Source organism: Giraffa tippelskirchi, chromosome 8 (genome assembly GCF_054371585.1).
Source record: "Giraffa tippelskirchi isolate mGirTip1 chromosome 8, T2T-mGirTip1v1.2.pri, whole genome shotgun sequence".
NCBI lineage: Eukaryota > Metazoa > Chordata > Mammalia > Artiodactyla > Giraffidae > Giraffa > Giraffa tippelskirchi.
The window spans coordinates 24,608,129-24,623,544 of NC_137282.1; the positions used below are offsets into that span (position 1 = coordinate 24,608,129).

General features: G+C 40.0%; 1 protein-coding gene across 26 annotated transcripts in view; it reads right to left on the reverse strand.

Annotated features, from left to right (window-relative positions):
- Nucleotides 1–15,416, reverse strand: part of MTUS1 (microtubule associated scaffold protein 1) — a 221,514-nt gene that overhangs the window by 36,546 nt on the left and 169,552 nt on the right. For all 26 annotated transcript variants that reach the window (XR_014062579.1, XR_014062577.1, XR_014062576.1 and 23 more), the window contains one exon: nt 8,766–8,980. Coding sequence is in view for 22 of the 26 variants with exons in the window: in XM_081521596.1 (XP_081377722.1) it covers nt 8,766–8,980 (215 nt within the window). In the remaining 4 variants the exon portion in view is untranslated. The remainder of the gene's footprint in view (nt 1–8,765; nt 8,981–15,416) is intronic.

The window sequence follows — 15,416 nt, forward strand, 5'->3', positions numbered from 1 at the left end:
GTAAGAGAACCAAAGGGTTAAGTAAAAATTTTGAAAAAAAAAAATGCGTAACTTCCCCCTTTGTTGTATCTTTCCTTCCCAACTATATTTTTAACAGTGCTCTGTACACATTAGGTAATCAGTAAATATTTGCTGATTGATTATAAAGAGCTAGAAAAGAGCAAAGAACATTTGTGTAAAGACTTTATAAGTTCACCTTACATCTGGGATTCCACCCTCTTTATTGCCCTATTTGTTCATTCAGATACACACGCCTGCCTGCTAAGTCCCTTCAGTTGTGTTCCACTCTGTGTGACCCTGTGGACTGTAGCTTGCCAGGTTCCTCTGTCCATGGGATTCTCCAGGCAGAAATAGTGAAGTGGGTTGCTATTTCCTCCTCCAGGGGATCTTCCTGACCCAGGGATCAAACTTGCGTCTCCTGCATTGGCAGATGGGTTCTTTACCACTAGCACCACCGTGTCTATCAGGTATGAGGCACTGCCATGGCAGTTGGGTGGTTTCCTAAGAAAGCAGCAGACATAGACTCTGCTCTCAGTGAGCTTCTTATCTTAAAAAGTAAAAACAGCTGCAAAATGGTGATGTAAACAGTCAACTCATTGGAAAAGACTCTGATGCTGGGAAAGACTGAAGGTAAAAGAAGAGAGCGGCAGGGGCTGAGATGGTTGGATTGTATCACCGAGTCAACGGACATGAACTTGGGTGAACTCCAGGAGATAGTGAGGGAGAGGGAGGCCTGGTGTGCTGCGGTCCATGGGGTCGCAAAGAGTCAAGACATGATTTTACGACTGAACAACAACAAGTAGAGTGTGCCAGGGAAATGTATGTGCTCCTAGAATCCAGAGAGGAGATAAAACAGAACTATGGTGCTCTGTGATGACCTAGAGGGGTGGGATGAGGGGTGGGGTGGGGGGCAGGCTCAAGAGGAAGGTCATATATGTATACATATGGCTGATTCACAGTGTAGAGCAGAAACTAATACAATGTTGTAAAGCAATTATAGTTCAATTAAAAATTTTTTTTAATTAAAAAACAAATAACAACAACAACAAAACAGAACTAGAAGGACCAGGAAAGTCTTCATAAAAGAGTGGCTTTGAGCTGAATTTTAAGAAATTCAATGGAGTCACAGTATATGGGCATTAGGACCTTAAAAATTGGAGGTAAGATGAAATTCGCGGACAGTACAGGGAGCCATTCACAGGGAGCCATGAAGCTCAGAGTCTGCCCTGCTGTGAATGAAAGCATCTCTCAGGGTGCCCAACCCAGTGAAATGTTTTCTCTGTTACTGGACCTAATCCTTCTCCAGCTGAGCAACTGACAGAATGTTTGGCTTGTGTTTAGGGGCCAAGTCACGTGGGAAGAAAGTATCTTCAAACCCTAGGACCACATGGAGCATGGCAGGGGCATGCCACATAGGGTACAGAGGGACTGAGAACACAGGTGAAGGGAGGAGACTCCTGTCGTCCACCTCACACGCACTCCTGTGCCTTTGTTCACCAAGGGGCACAGAAAGCAGGATGGCCTCATTATTGAACTTGCATTTTTAACTTTAGCAATTTGTATAATGAATCCTTGATTCATGGATCTAACATTCCAGGTTCCTATGCAATATTGCTCTCTACAGCATCGGACTTTGCGTCTATCACCAGTCACATCCACAGTTGGGTATCGTTTTTGCTTTGGCTCCATCCCATCATTCTTTCTGGAGTTATCTCTCCACTGATCTCCATTAGTATATTGGGCACCTACTGACCTGGGGAGTTCATCTTTCAGTGTCCTATCTTTTTGTCTTTTCATACTGTTCATGGGGTTCTCAAGGCAAGAATACTGAAGTGGTTTGCCATGCCCTTCTCCAGTGGACCACATTCTGTCAGACCTCTCCACCATGACCCATCCGTCTTGGGTGGCTCCACACGGCATGGCTTAGTTACATTGAGATAGACAAGGCTGTGGTCTGTGTGATCAGATTAGCTAGTTTTCTGTAATTCTAGTTTCAGTGTGTCCAAAGAATAGCAAGGAGAGATAAGAAAGCCTTCCTCAGCGATCAGTGCAAAGAAATAGAGGAAAACAGATTGGGAAAGACTAGAGATCTCTTCAAGAAAATTAGAGATACCAAAGGAATAGTTCATGCAAAGATAGGCTCGATAAAGGACAGAAATGGTATGGACCTAACAGAAGCAGAAGATATTAAGAAGAGGTGGCAAGAATACACAGAAGAACTGTACAAAAAAGATCGTCATGACCCAGATAATCACGATGGTGTGATCACTCACCTAGAGGCAGACATCCTGGAATGTGAAGTCAAGTGGGCCTTAAGAAGCATCACTACGAACAAAGCTAGTGGAGGTGATGGAATTCCAGCTGAGCTATTTCAAATCCTCAAAGGTGATGCTGTGAAAGTGCTGCACTCGATATGCCAGCAAATTTGGAAAACTCAGCAGTGGCCACAGGACTGGAAGAGGTCAGTTTTCGTTCCAATCCCAAAGAAAGGCAATGCCAAAGAATGCTCAAACTACTGCACAGTTGCTCTCATCTAACATGCTAGCAAAGTAATGCTCAAAATTCTCCAAGCCAGGCTTCAGCAATACGTGAACCGTGAACTTCCAGATGTTCAAGCTGGTTTTAGAAAAGGCAGAGGAACCAGAGATCAAATTGCCAATATGCGCTGGATCATCGAAAAAGCAAGAGAGTTCCAGAAAAACATATATTTCTGCTTTATTGACTATGCCAAAGCCTTTGACTGTGTGGATCACAACAAACTGTGGAAAATTCTGAAAGAGATGGGAATACCAGACCATCTGACCTGTCCTTGAGAAACCTGTATGCAGGTCAGGAAGAACAGTTAGAACTGGACATGGAACAACAGACTGGTTCCAAATAGGAAAAGGAGTATGTCAAGGCTGTATATTGTCACCCTGCTTATTCAACTTATATGCAGAGTACATCATGAGAAATGCTGGGCTGGAAGAAACACAAGCTGGAATCAAGATTGCCGGGAGAAATACCAATAACCTCAGATATGCAGATGACACCACCCTTATGGCAGAAAGTGAAGAAGAACTAGAGAGCCTCTTGATGAAGGTGAAAGAGGAGAGTGAAAAAGTTGGCTTAAAGCTCCATTCAGAAAACTAAGATCATGGCATCTGGTCCCATCACTTTATGGGAAATAGATGGGGAAACAGTGGAAACAGTGTCAGACTTTATTTTTGGGGGCTCCAAAATCACTGCTGATGGTGACTGCAGCCATGAAATTAAAAGACGCTTACTCCTTGGAAGGAAGGTTATGGCCAACCTAGATAGCATATTTAAAAGCAGAGACATTACTTTGCCAACAAAAGTCCGTCTAGTCAAGGCTATGGTTTTACCAGTGGTCATGTATGGATGTGAGAGTTGGACAGTGAAGAAAGCTGAGCGCCAAAGAATTGATGCTTTTGAACTGTGGTGTTGGAGAAGACTCTTGAGAGTCCCTTGGACTGCAAGGAGATCCAATCAATCCATCCTAAAAGAGATCAATCCTGGGTGTTCATTGGAAGGTCTGATGTTGAAGCTGAAACTCCAATACTTTGGCCACCTCACGCAAAGGGTTGACTCATTGGAAAAGACCCTAATGCTGGGTAGGATTGGGGCGGGAGGAGAAGGGGACGACAGAGGATGAGATGGTTGGATGGCATCACCGACTCTATGGACATGGGTTTGGGTAGACTCCGGGAGTTGGTGATGGACAGAGAGGCCTGGTGTGCTGCAATTCAAGGGGTCACAAAGAGTCGGACACGACTGAGCAACTGAACTGAACTGAACTGAACTGAACTGAATAATGAATCCATATAAAGTAAATCCAGGTAGCAATGGGATGCTACTGCAAGAAAGATCTGAACACATAAGTATTAGGGAGAAGGGTGGTAACCCACTAACAGTATTAAACAAAGAATGAAAAGGGGCAGGAAATTTGTAGAGGATATGAACAAGGTGATGGACATGGCTTTATCTCTCTTTTCTTTAAAAAAAAAAAACTACTTATTCATTTGGCGGTGCTGGGTCTTAGTTGTGGCACACAGGATCTAGTTCCCTGACCATTTGCATCAGGTGGGCAAAGTATTGGAACTTCAGCTTCAGTATACCAGTCCCCCTGCATTGTAGTTCAGCGTCTTAGCCACAGGACCACCTGGGAAGTCCCTGTAGGGGATTTTGAGTTCATAGTGACCTATCTTTGGTTCAAGTCCTGGTCCTCCTCTTATCAGCTATCTGATGATAGTCGAGGTACTTAACAGCTCTATGGCTCGATTTTCTTATTTATAAACTCCAACTTGTGTTTTTGGAGAGGGTCTTATTAATAAGTGAGAATGTCTGGTTCTTAGTAAAACTCAACAAATGTTAAACCCTTCCTATTTCTCCTTTACCGGCCTGATTACACAGCTGGAGCACACAGGCAGTGAGGGGAAGATTGAAGTGGGTAGCTTCTGCCAAACTATAGAGAGAATTTTATATTCTCTGTTACATACTGGAGTCATTCAAAAGAAGCATGTGAGCCATGGAGGTAGTTTTAATTTCCTAGTAGCCACATTTTTTAAGTTTAAAAGTGAAACTAATTTGACAATATATTTTATTTAACCCAGTATATCCAAATTATCAATTCAACATACAGTCAATAGAAAAATTATTAATGAGATATTTTATATGGTCTTCAAAACCCAGGTGTATTTTACACTGACTGCATATCTCAGTTCAGCCAGGCTACACTTCAAATCAAACAAGACCAAACCAGCCAATCCTAAAAGAAATCACCCCTGAGTATTCATTGGAAGGACTGACGCTGAAGCTGAAGCTCCAATACTTTGGCCACCTGATGCAAAGAGCTGACTCTTTGGAAAAGACCCTGATGTTGGGAAAAGATTGAGGGCAAAAGGAGAAGGGGGCAGCAGAGGATGAGATGGTTAGATAGCATCACTGACTCAATAGACATGAATTTGAGCAAACTCCAGAAGATAGTGGAGGACAGAAGGGCCTGGCGTCGTGCAATCCACAGGGTTGCAAAGAGTCAGACACAATTTAGCGACTGAACAACAATAACATGATTCAAATGCTCAATTGTGTCTTCAAGCTAGTGGCTACCATATTGGGCAGGTCAGCCATATAGACAATGGAGAGGCACTGAAGGAGTGCTTTGGAAAAATCAATCTACTAGCATTGCTTGAGACTGGTTAACAAGTTATTATCATAATCTAGCAGATAGTTTATCCAGGTCTTGAACAAGGTTGGCATCAGTAGAAATGGAAAAGAGAGAATGAAGGAAGGGGAGAAACACAGTGGGATGAGAACTAACTCATCAGACTTGATTGCTTTCATGTGGGAGATAAAGGAGCCAGAAGAGTTGAACGTGGGGTTGTTAGGCTGGATATAGGAAAGTAAATAATTGGCTTAACAAAGGTCCGTCTGGTCAAGGCTATGGTTTTTCCAGTGGTCATGTATGGATGTGAGAGTTGGATGGTGAAGAAAGCTGAGCACCGAAGAATTGACGCTTTTGAACTGTGGTGTTGGAGAAGACCCTTGAGAGTCCCTTGGACTGCAAGAAGATCCAACCAGTCCATCCTAAAGGAGATCAGTCCTGGTTGTTCATTGGAAGGACTGATGTTGAAGCTGAAACTCCAATACTTTGGCCACTTCATGCGAAGAGTTGACTCACTGGAAAAGACCCTAATGCTGGGTAGGATTGGGGGCAGGAGGAGAAGGGGATGACAGAGGAGGAGGAGATGGTTGGATGGCATCACCGACTCTATGGACATGGGTTTGGGTAGACTCCGGGAGTTAGTGATGAACAGGGAGGCCTGGCGTGCTGCGATTCATGGGGCTGCAAAGAGTCGGACACGACTGAGTGACTGAACTGAACTACATGGACAAACAAATTGTTCCCTACATTTAATAATTATGTACTTTCCAATTTAGTTTACTTGGTTATGTAAATCAACTCTTGAATTCCTTTCTTACATAATAAAGAAAAACAAAAGTACTGAAGATAAATGAGTTTCAATTCAAAACCATGTGGTATTGTTAAGTCAAGATTCCAATAACAATAACAGATTTCCATTAGGTGAAACAGAATTTAACTGATACATTTAAAAATTTTTGTCTAATAGCATAAAATATTGAGTGGTAAAGTAAAAAGTGCATAGAACCAGAAATCAGAATTCATGCTCTCCCATCGCTGGTTACAATATATACAAATTTTGAACAGCTTATTTAATTCTTAGAACTGTTTCTTCGTCCACTAAGAAAACTATCATATGTCTTGATTATACCACAGTGGTTCTGTCAGCATGATAAGAAATACGTGAAGTACTATAGTAGCTGAATGCCATGGGTATCATAGAAGGGAAACAAGAGGGTTTTTTTTTCTAATGTGCACCTATTACTGCTTTGGTAAGTTGCCTTGAGAAAGAATTTAGCTCTGTTCCTAAATCTTATAATAATGACTGAAATATCTACCCTTTTGAGCTCACAGGGAGACAACTGATAGAGAGACATATAGAATATAAGCCTAGGCTGTTTTTTTTTTTTTTAAAGAGTATTTATGAAATACCTGAAAGTATTGTTTTAAATTTTTTTTACAGGACACTTAGAAATGAAACACATAGATATGTTCTGAGTGTCTAATCATTCCATATTTACCACAAAGGCAATTTCCTATCTTAATTACTCACTACACTTTAGTGGGTCCATATTCCTTATTCTACTTGTGTAACATTTTCTTGTTCAAATCAGTGGCATAATGTTCCTGAAGGACAACGCTAATGGGATAAATTTGTGCAAATAAATATTTAGACACACACGCCAAAAACCATAAAAATACTGTATGCTACTGTAATTTAAAACTAGATAAATGTCTACATCTCCATCTCAAAAAAAGATGTGTGTGTGTATATACACACACACACAGAGCATATAGAGACATATATGTATAAATATATAATGCATGTGTATTTATCTATATATGTGTGTGTATATATATATAGAGAGAGTATGTGTGTATATATAGAGAGTGTGCAGCACATATATATAGGCTGAACTGTGGGATCTTAGTTCCCCAACAAGGGATCGAACCCATGCCCCCTGCATTGGAAGCAGTGTCTTAACCACTGGACCATCAGGGAAGTCCTTCAAAAAAAAAAAAAAAAAAAAGATATATATATATATATATATATATATATATGAACAAAGATGTAAAATGTTTACCAAATACTGATCTAAACTGTCTACTAGCCTGGAAGCTTGTCAAAGGCACAGAACAAGTCTCATTCACCTCTGTCTCCCCTGCCCCAGACAGGCGATCACATCACAGTAGCCTAAGAAATGAGTGTAGGTTTGTTGGATTGAACTGAACTACAGAACAGGCAAACTGAACAATTTTCCTCCTGAGAAGTCATGTATCCTTGTCTTTAAAACAGTGATTTAAAAATATCTAGAGAGCTCAAGTTACATTCTCATCCCAGTATTTCCCCTTAAATAATTAACTTTCTGTTGCTATGCCAGTAGCATATGTTCATAGAAACTTGGTTTTCTCAATGAATTTTAACTAGTTCCTGAACTGACATCCTTGTGTCAGGGGAAGAGTCAGTAAGCAAAGAAAATCTGTTTCATGTTTGTTGTACCACACACTATTTTAGGAATGGATGAAAATTCTGAAGAATCCTTGGACCAACACTGAGAGTTATCTCAAAAATTTGACCCATAATCATTCTCATTTTTCAAACTATTAAGCTCACTGTGTGATACGAAAAGCTACACATAGTTTGATAAAACATGAAGTGAAAAAAAAAGTTAATGCTGTGAAATAAAAGTCCTATTGTATGGCAAGACAAGAAAAGTTTAAACATAAAATGTTCTTGGTCCGTTGGCCTTCTCTCTTCCTGCACTGTGCACCGCGTATCGGCCAGACCTCCCCTATCAGCAGAAATACCTGGTCAGGCTTTATAAAGGGCACCGTTCTAGCGTCAGCAAGACAACTCCTCAAAGATAACATTCCCTGAGAGCCTGTGAGGGCTCACATGACCTACCACTTTGTTCTTGCAGACCTGGATTGTGTAAACTGTCAAGCATGTCTCAAAACACATGCACACGACTTCCAAGGGCTGGAACAGTCCTCGGAGCTTTCTGAGATGCTCTTCCCAGGTTAAAATCCTCAGTTTGGCTCAAATAAAATTTTGTTTCTTTCTTAGATCAGCTGATGAATTTTTTTATCAGCAGTGCTAATAGAGCCTAGAGGTGTAGAGTAGTTGAACAGGCAATTACGTTTTCACTGTGTGGGTCTAAGAGACTCCAGAGGAGAAAGAGAAGAGCTCAGAATCGTTTCAAGCCCAGATTTCTAGAAATCTAGACTCTACAGTGACTCTAGGTATCAGGTGAGTTGACAAAAGCATAACTGGGTGCATACTAAGTTGCTTCAATTGTGTCCAACTCTTTGTGGACCCTGTGGACTGTAGCCCACCAGGCTCCTCTGTCCATGGGATTCTCCAGGCAAGAATACTGGAGTGGGTTGCCATGCCCTTCTCCAGGGGGTCTTCCTGACCTTGGGAATGAACTCTGGTCTCTTTATGTCTCTGGCAAATAGGCAGGTTCTTCACCAGCGCCACCTGGGAAGCCCCAGTTTTACTGATCATTCACTTAAAGATATTCACAAGACAGGAGCATGGGCAGTGCACATCCTGTCCACCCTCCCCCCGCCCCCACCCCCACCTTAGTGAGAAGGCTGTTTAGAGGGTCTGTGTCCTTACCTCAGACAGCAGGTGCTGAGCCACAACTGTTAATGCCTCAAACTTTATGTTGCCCAGGGAAAGAAGCTGCTTGAGCTGCAGGATAATTCCACTTTGCTTCGCACATTTGCTTTTATACTGAGCCAACTCAAGTGCTTTTTCAGAGGACAGCACATCTGGGGACGTCTGGGTCTGGATGCACAGACTTCGGGGACTCTTCTGTCTGCCCTTTTCAACTGCAAAAGGAATGGATATAGGTAGGAAAACACGTGACCTTCATTTTCCTAACCAACACCATCTGGGTTCCCTAAACACTAGAGAAGCCACAGAAGGGCGCTTTAGTTATGTTTATAAAGAAAAGCATATGGATGAGAATAGGGGTTAATCGGATATCTGTATGTCTGGAACTAGAACCACATGACGGCTTTGACTTAAAAGGATGTATACGGGGCAGAGAATGAGGAGTATAAAGCAGATGGACTGACCAATCCAGAAACATGAAAACTGTGTGAAAAATAATGCTGACTTCATGGTTTCTAATTTTCCAGGTAAAGTGGTACAGAAACCTGCGGTGACCAAGTACCCTGACTGGAGGCTCTGATTCAGGCTGGCTGAAAACACACACACACACACACAAATGACTGAACTGTTAATGCCTTTCCCTCTTTCTATACATTTCCTATCAACTTCCTCTCCTTTCCCTGCTGATGGCCTGGGGTGCTACCAAGATTTATACTGTAAATGAGTCATTTCCTAATCCCTGATAAATCACCACATATACAGTGAAAATCTACTCACATTTAACCCCTGATCTTTAAATTCACTGCTAAGAGTACTATAGTTTAGAAAAAGAAATTTTTTTCTTTTTACTTTATTTTGGCCTATAGTTGATTTACAATGTTGTGTTAGTTTCAGGTGTACAGCAAAATGATTCAATAAGTGTTTTATACTCTTCATGAAATACTTTTATTTATTTTTATTTTTAGCTATGTTGGGTCTCTGTGGCTGAGTAGGCTTTTCTCTGGTTGTGCTGCGCAGGCTTCTCACTGTGGTGGCTTCTTTTGTTGCGGAGCACAGGCTCAGTAGTTGTGGCTCAATTGCTGCGTGGCATGTGGGATCTTCCCGGACCAGGGATGGAATCTGTGTCTTCTTCACTGGCCAGGCGGATTCTTTACCACTGAGCCACCACGGAAGCTCCGAGTATTATAGTCTTGACTATACTATTCTGTTTTCTATCAAATATAAGCTTTGTTGTTTCTTTTTCCCCTTCAAGCAGTAATATGGTTAAAAAAAAAATTTTTTTTTTAAGAAGCACATGCTAATACTCCAAATCCATCTAAGATGCTAAGTGACTGCTCACGCCCTGTCACAGTGCCCTGGGGACCTCTCTATTTTATACAGAAAAACTGTTCCATCTTGGAACCATTCCAAGTGTCTCAGACAACTTTGAATATCAAAGAGAATTGGAAAAACAGGAAAGCAAGCTGCTTAGCTTCTTAAAGTGAGTAGTCTAAATAATCAAATCTAAATCTGAAAAAATAAAGAAACAAAAACAAATAAATCTTTATTCTCCTAGGCATTCCCTACAGCATTTACATTCTTTGGTGACAAACCTGAGATCATTTTATAGATGGTAACTACTTTCTCTAATTTTTTAGAGGGAAGAAAACACTGATTTCTTGAAGGAAGATAAAGAAACCTCAGTATTCATGTCCCAAAAACCAGTGGGAAAATACATTCAATATTCTTTAAGTTAAAAAACAAACAAACAAACAGGAAAAGGGCTCTCCTTTCCTATGGTAGATTTCCATGGTTAAACAACTCATATTCGTATTAATACTTGATAATTCTCACTTCTAAAATGACTAAAATATTGTGTTTTAAAAATACTTAGACTTCCCAGGTGGTCTAGTGGCTACAACTCCACTGGGAAATGCAGAGGACCCAGATTCCATCCCTAGGCAGGGAGCTTAAGGTCCCACAGGCTGCAACTAAGACCCAGAGCAGCCAGTTAATAAATCCTCTCAGTGGCCCTCCATAGGCAAGGTGAAGTTCAAGGATGTGAAGGACCTAACCTGGGCATAGGCAGCATCTATAGGGAAGACAAGAACCTAGGCTTCTATTCCCACCCATTCTGGAAAGTGGCGATGGGGCGGGGATGTAATATTGTAATATTATGTAATATTTTACATAACTAAAAATAAACATTTATGCAGGAATCTCAACAAAATGTTACTTAATTCACCCAAGCCCATTACCTGCTAACTCTTCATTTCAATAAACCTACATACCCGTAAATACCTACCTTTCATATCCTGTTTTGTACACTTGTATACAAACAAACAGAAGAGCAAAAATCTTCTTTTAATCCTTGACCATCTAGAACTTTCACTGCAACATATGTAGATACAGGTTCACTTTCCTGACTGATATCATAGCATATGTCCTCCCAGTACTTACTGAAATATGTATTCATTTATCATTCAGTGCTCTGAAGTTACCGTTTCTTGAATTCTTAACATTTCATTCTCTTTCTAGGATTTCTATGCTAATCAATTTTATTATGTAACACAGTATCAGTTCTTAAACCATTAAGTTATAATTATTTATAAAATCAAGAAATCAATCTTTTATATTAACATTTTTGGAGAAAACATTAAGTTGCTTGTCTACTTAGTTTCTAGGGGGAATTTTAGTATTAACTTGTCCTGTGCTGATAAGTTATTTCTAAGGAAAAATATGAAATGTAAATTAATTTATTAAGCACTATTTTTTACACTCAGGATGAAAATATAGGTACTCTTTTTGTAGCACCAAAATTTTTGTTCTTCAAATTATCTCTTATGCCAAAGTTGGGCAGCAGCTAAGTATTAGTATTTATGTTTGACTCCTTGAGAAACTAAAAATTTTTAACTGGATTATCAGGACTTTTTCAATTTACAAATCTACAGAAATTATTTTCTTAGTACCATTGTTTGGCTAAATTCCTTGATTATATGTATATATTTTCTTTTATATTTATCTGTTTTTCTTATTGAATGATTATTCCATTTCTAACACTATTTCAAACACAGGGAGATCGACTAATCTTTTCTTGGTTCAAAGAGATTAACTTTAGCGTTTCTCAATGGACATAGATTTTGAAAGAATATATTTACATGTGTTAAGCATCTGTCAATACTTTCTGAAAAAGTGTTTAAAAAATAAGAGTTGAATTAAGCTTCTGAAGCCATTATAATGCTTTTTTTATTTTACCGTGATAAAGTTTGTTTTATCAAGTTTGTCTTATTCCCAAGACAAATTTTTTTTACCATCTGAAATCTAATTTGACATTTTCTTCCATATAACTGACATATAACATTATATTAGTTTCAAGTGTGCAACATGGTTCACTATATATATATATATATATATATATATATATATATATATACACACACAGATATATCTCACAATATATTTATATATATATTGCAAAACAATCACCACAATAAATCTAGTTAACATCTGTCACCATACATAGCTATAAAATTTCTTTTCCTGTGATGAGAACTTTTAAGATATACTCTCTTAACAACTTTTAAAAAAGCAATAGTGTTTTCAATTTTAGTCTCCATTCTGTACATCTCCACGACATACTTATTTTATAACTGCAAGTTTGTACCTTTTGACCCTCTTTCCCCAGGCCTGACCAACACTCATTAATAGTTTTTTTTCAGATCTGTCCATGCAACAGTGTAAGCCACTCCTGAGTTTGTGGCTGAATTCAGATGGCTTAGATCCACAAGTGAGTTGGTATCTATTCATTTCCTTTATTATATTTCAGTTGCTTTAGCTTTTGGTAACAAAATGGCATTTGTTATGAAAAAGAACATACATATATATGTATGCATAACTTAGTCACTTTGCTGTACAGCAGAAATGAACACACACACAATAATGGCATTTGTGCTTATGAGAATCCTATTTGTCGCATTTTGGAACTGTTAGCTGTGTCAAGGCATATCTGTTTTTGGAAATTTTAGAAAATTCTCTAGGACCTGATACTATATTTGGAACAGTGCTAAAATCACTCTAAGAACTTAAATGTAGTTTTTACTGAGGTACACCCTGAAAAAGATCCCGATGCTAGCAAAGATTGAGGGCAGGAGAAGGGGGTGACATAGGATGAGATGGTTGGATGGCATCACCAACTCAATGAACATGAGTTTGCGCAAACTTCAAAAGACAGCGAAAGGCAGGGAAGCCTGGCATACTGCAGTCCATGGGATAGCAAAGAGTCAGACATGACTTAGCAACTGAACAACAGCCCTGGAAAACATCAACTGTCCAAGTTTGATTGCATTCCAATCATGCACGTCTCTGGTTCTTAGCTGCTTTCTCATTTGTGCTTTGTCTGGTTACTGTTTCACCTTCAGCTGCAGGTCAGGGTCAGGGTGTTTACTCCATCTAACTAGAGAATTAGGGGGTGGGGTGGGGAGGTAAGCACTGCTTCAGGAAAACTCTAGGCTTTTTCTCTCAGGCTTTCTTAGTAGCTGGAGAACTGGAATTTCAAAAGTAGGAAATCACGCATATTAACATCAGTTCCTAAATGTTCAGCCATGAAAACCCCAAACACCACACCTAGAATTCAAATACCGCTCTGCCTCAGGAAGTAATAGAAATCATCGGAAATCATCATGGACATCATGATGCAGTTTTCAATGCTACCATGGAGAATCTCATTCAGACATTTAAAATGACTCTGATGATGTCTGCCTGCATAGTATCATACCCCAGATGGATGTTTAAGAACATAAAACTTTCTGATAAGGCTTCTCCAACAAATCCTAGCACAAACTGTTGGATTTACGGCTAGTAGGAAAGAATATATTCTCTTATGAATCCTACATGGGGTTAAAATGACACCTAATAAGGGGTCTTAATGCAAACTTGCTTGCAGAGAAAAGGTTAAAAAAAACCAGCCCCGATGTCCATAAGGAGTGAAGTAAAGTGAAAATCACTCAGTTGTGTCTGACTCTTTGTGATCCCATGCACTATACAGTCCATGGACTTCTCCAGGCCAGAATACTGGAGTGGGTGGCTGCTCCCTTCTCCAGGGGATCTTCCCTACACAGGGATCGAACCCAGGTCTCCCACATTGCAGGCAGATTCTTTACCAGCTGAGCACCCAAGGAAGCCCAAATAAAGCAGAACCTGCCATGCTGCGCTGTGCTCAGCCGCTCAGTCGTGTCTGACCCTTTGCGACCCCACGGACTGTAGCCCATCGGTGCCTCTGTCCATGGGATTCTCCAGGCAAGAATTCTGGAGTTGGTAGCCATGCCCTCCTCCAGGGGATCTTCCCAACCCGGGGATCGAACCCAGGTCTCCTACATTGCAGGTGGATTCTTCACCATCTGAGCCACTTGGGAAGCCCGTCCATAAGTAGAGCTGTGCTTAAATAAGTGTATGGTATATTTACACAGTGGAACATCACAGCTGTAACACACATCTAGGAAGCTCTCTGTGTTAAATGAAAAAAACACGGTCAAGAGCAATGTAGATGATTGATGTGCCTCATTGTATCAAGATGTATGTGCTTTTTTGCTTATAAATTCATAACAAAGCTTTCATATAATACATATGAAAGTACTAACAATGTTTATCTTTTCAGAGGAGACCATAGGAACCAGATAGATATAAAGGTGTTCTAGTACATTTTTAAATACTTTTAAACCGCAGGGTAAATACATTGTGGTCTTCCCTAATGGCACAGTGGTAAAGAATCTGCCAAAGGATGTTCAAACTACCACACGATTGAACTTATCTCACATGCCAGCAAAGTAATGCTCAAATTTCTCCAAGCCAGACTTCAACAGTACATGAACCGTGAGCTTCCAGATGTTAAAGCTGGATTTTAAAAAGGCAGAAGAACCAGAGATCAAATTGCCAACATCTGTTGGATCATAGAAAAAGCAAAAGAGTTTCAGAAAAACATCTACTTCTGCTTTATTGATTACACCAAAGCCTTTGACTGTGTGAATCACAATAAACTGTGGAAAATTCTTCAAGAGATGGGAATACCAGACCACCTTACCTGCCTCCTGAGAAATTTGTATGCAGGTTAAGAAGCAACAGTTAGAACTGGACATGGAACAACAGACTGGTTCCAAATTGGGAAAGGACTATGTCAATTGTTACCCTGCTTATTTAACTTATATGCAGAGTACATCATGCGAAATACTGGGCTGGATAAAGCACAAGCTGGAATCCAGATTTCTGGGAGAAATATCAATAACCTCAGATATGCAGATGACACCACCCTTAAGGCAGAAAGTGAAGAAGAACTAAAGAGCCTCTTGATGAAAGTGAAAGAGGAGAATGAAAAAGCTGCCTTAAAACTCAACATTCCAAAAACTAAGATCATGGCATCCAGTCCCACTACCTCAAGGCAAATAGATGAGAAAACAATGGAAACAGTGAGAGACTTTATTTTTTTGGGCTCCAAAATCACTGCAGATGGTGATTGCAGCCATGAAATTAAAAGACGCTTACTCCTTGGAAGGAAAGCTATGACCAACCTAGACAGCATATTAAAAAGCAGAGACATTACTTCGCCTACAACTGTCTGTATAGTCAAAGCTATGGCTTTTCCAGTAGTCATGTATGGATGTGAGAGTTGGACTATAAAGA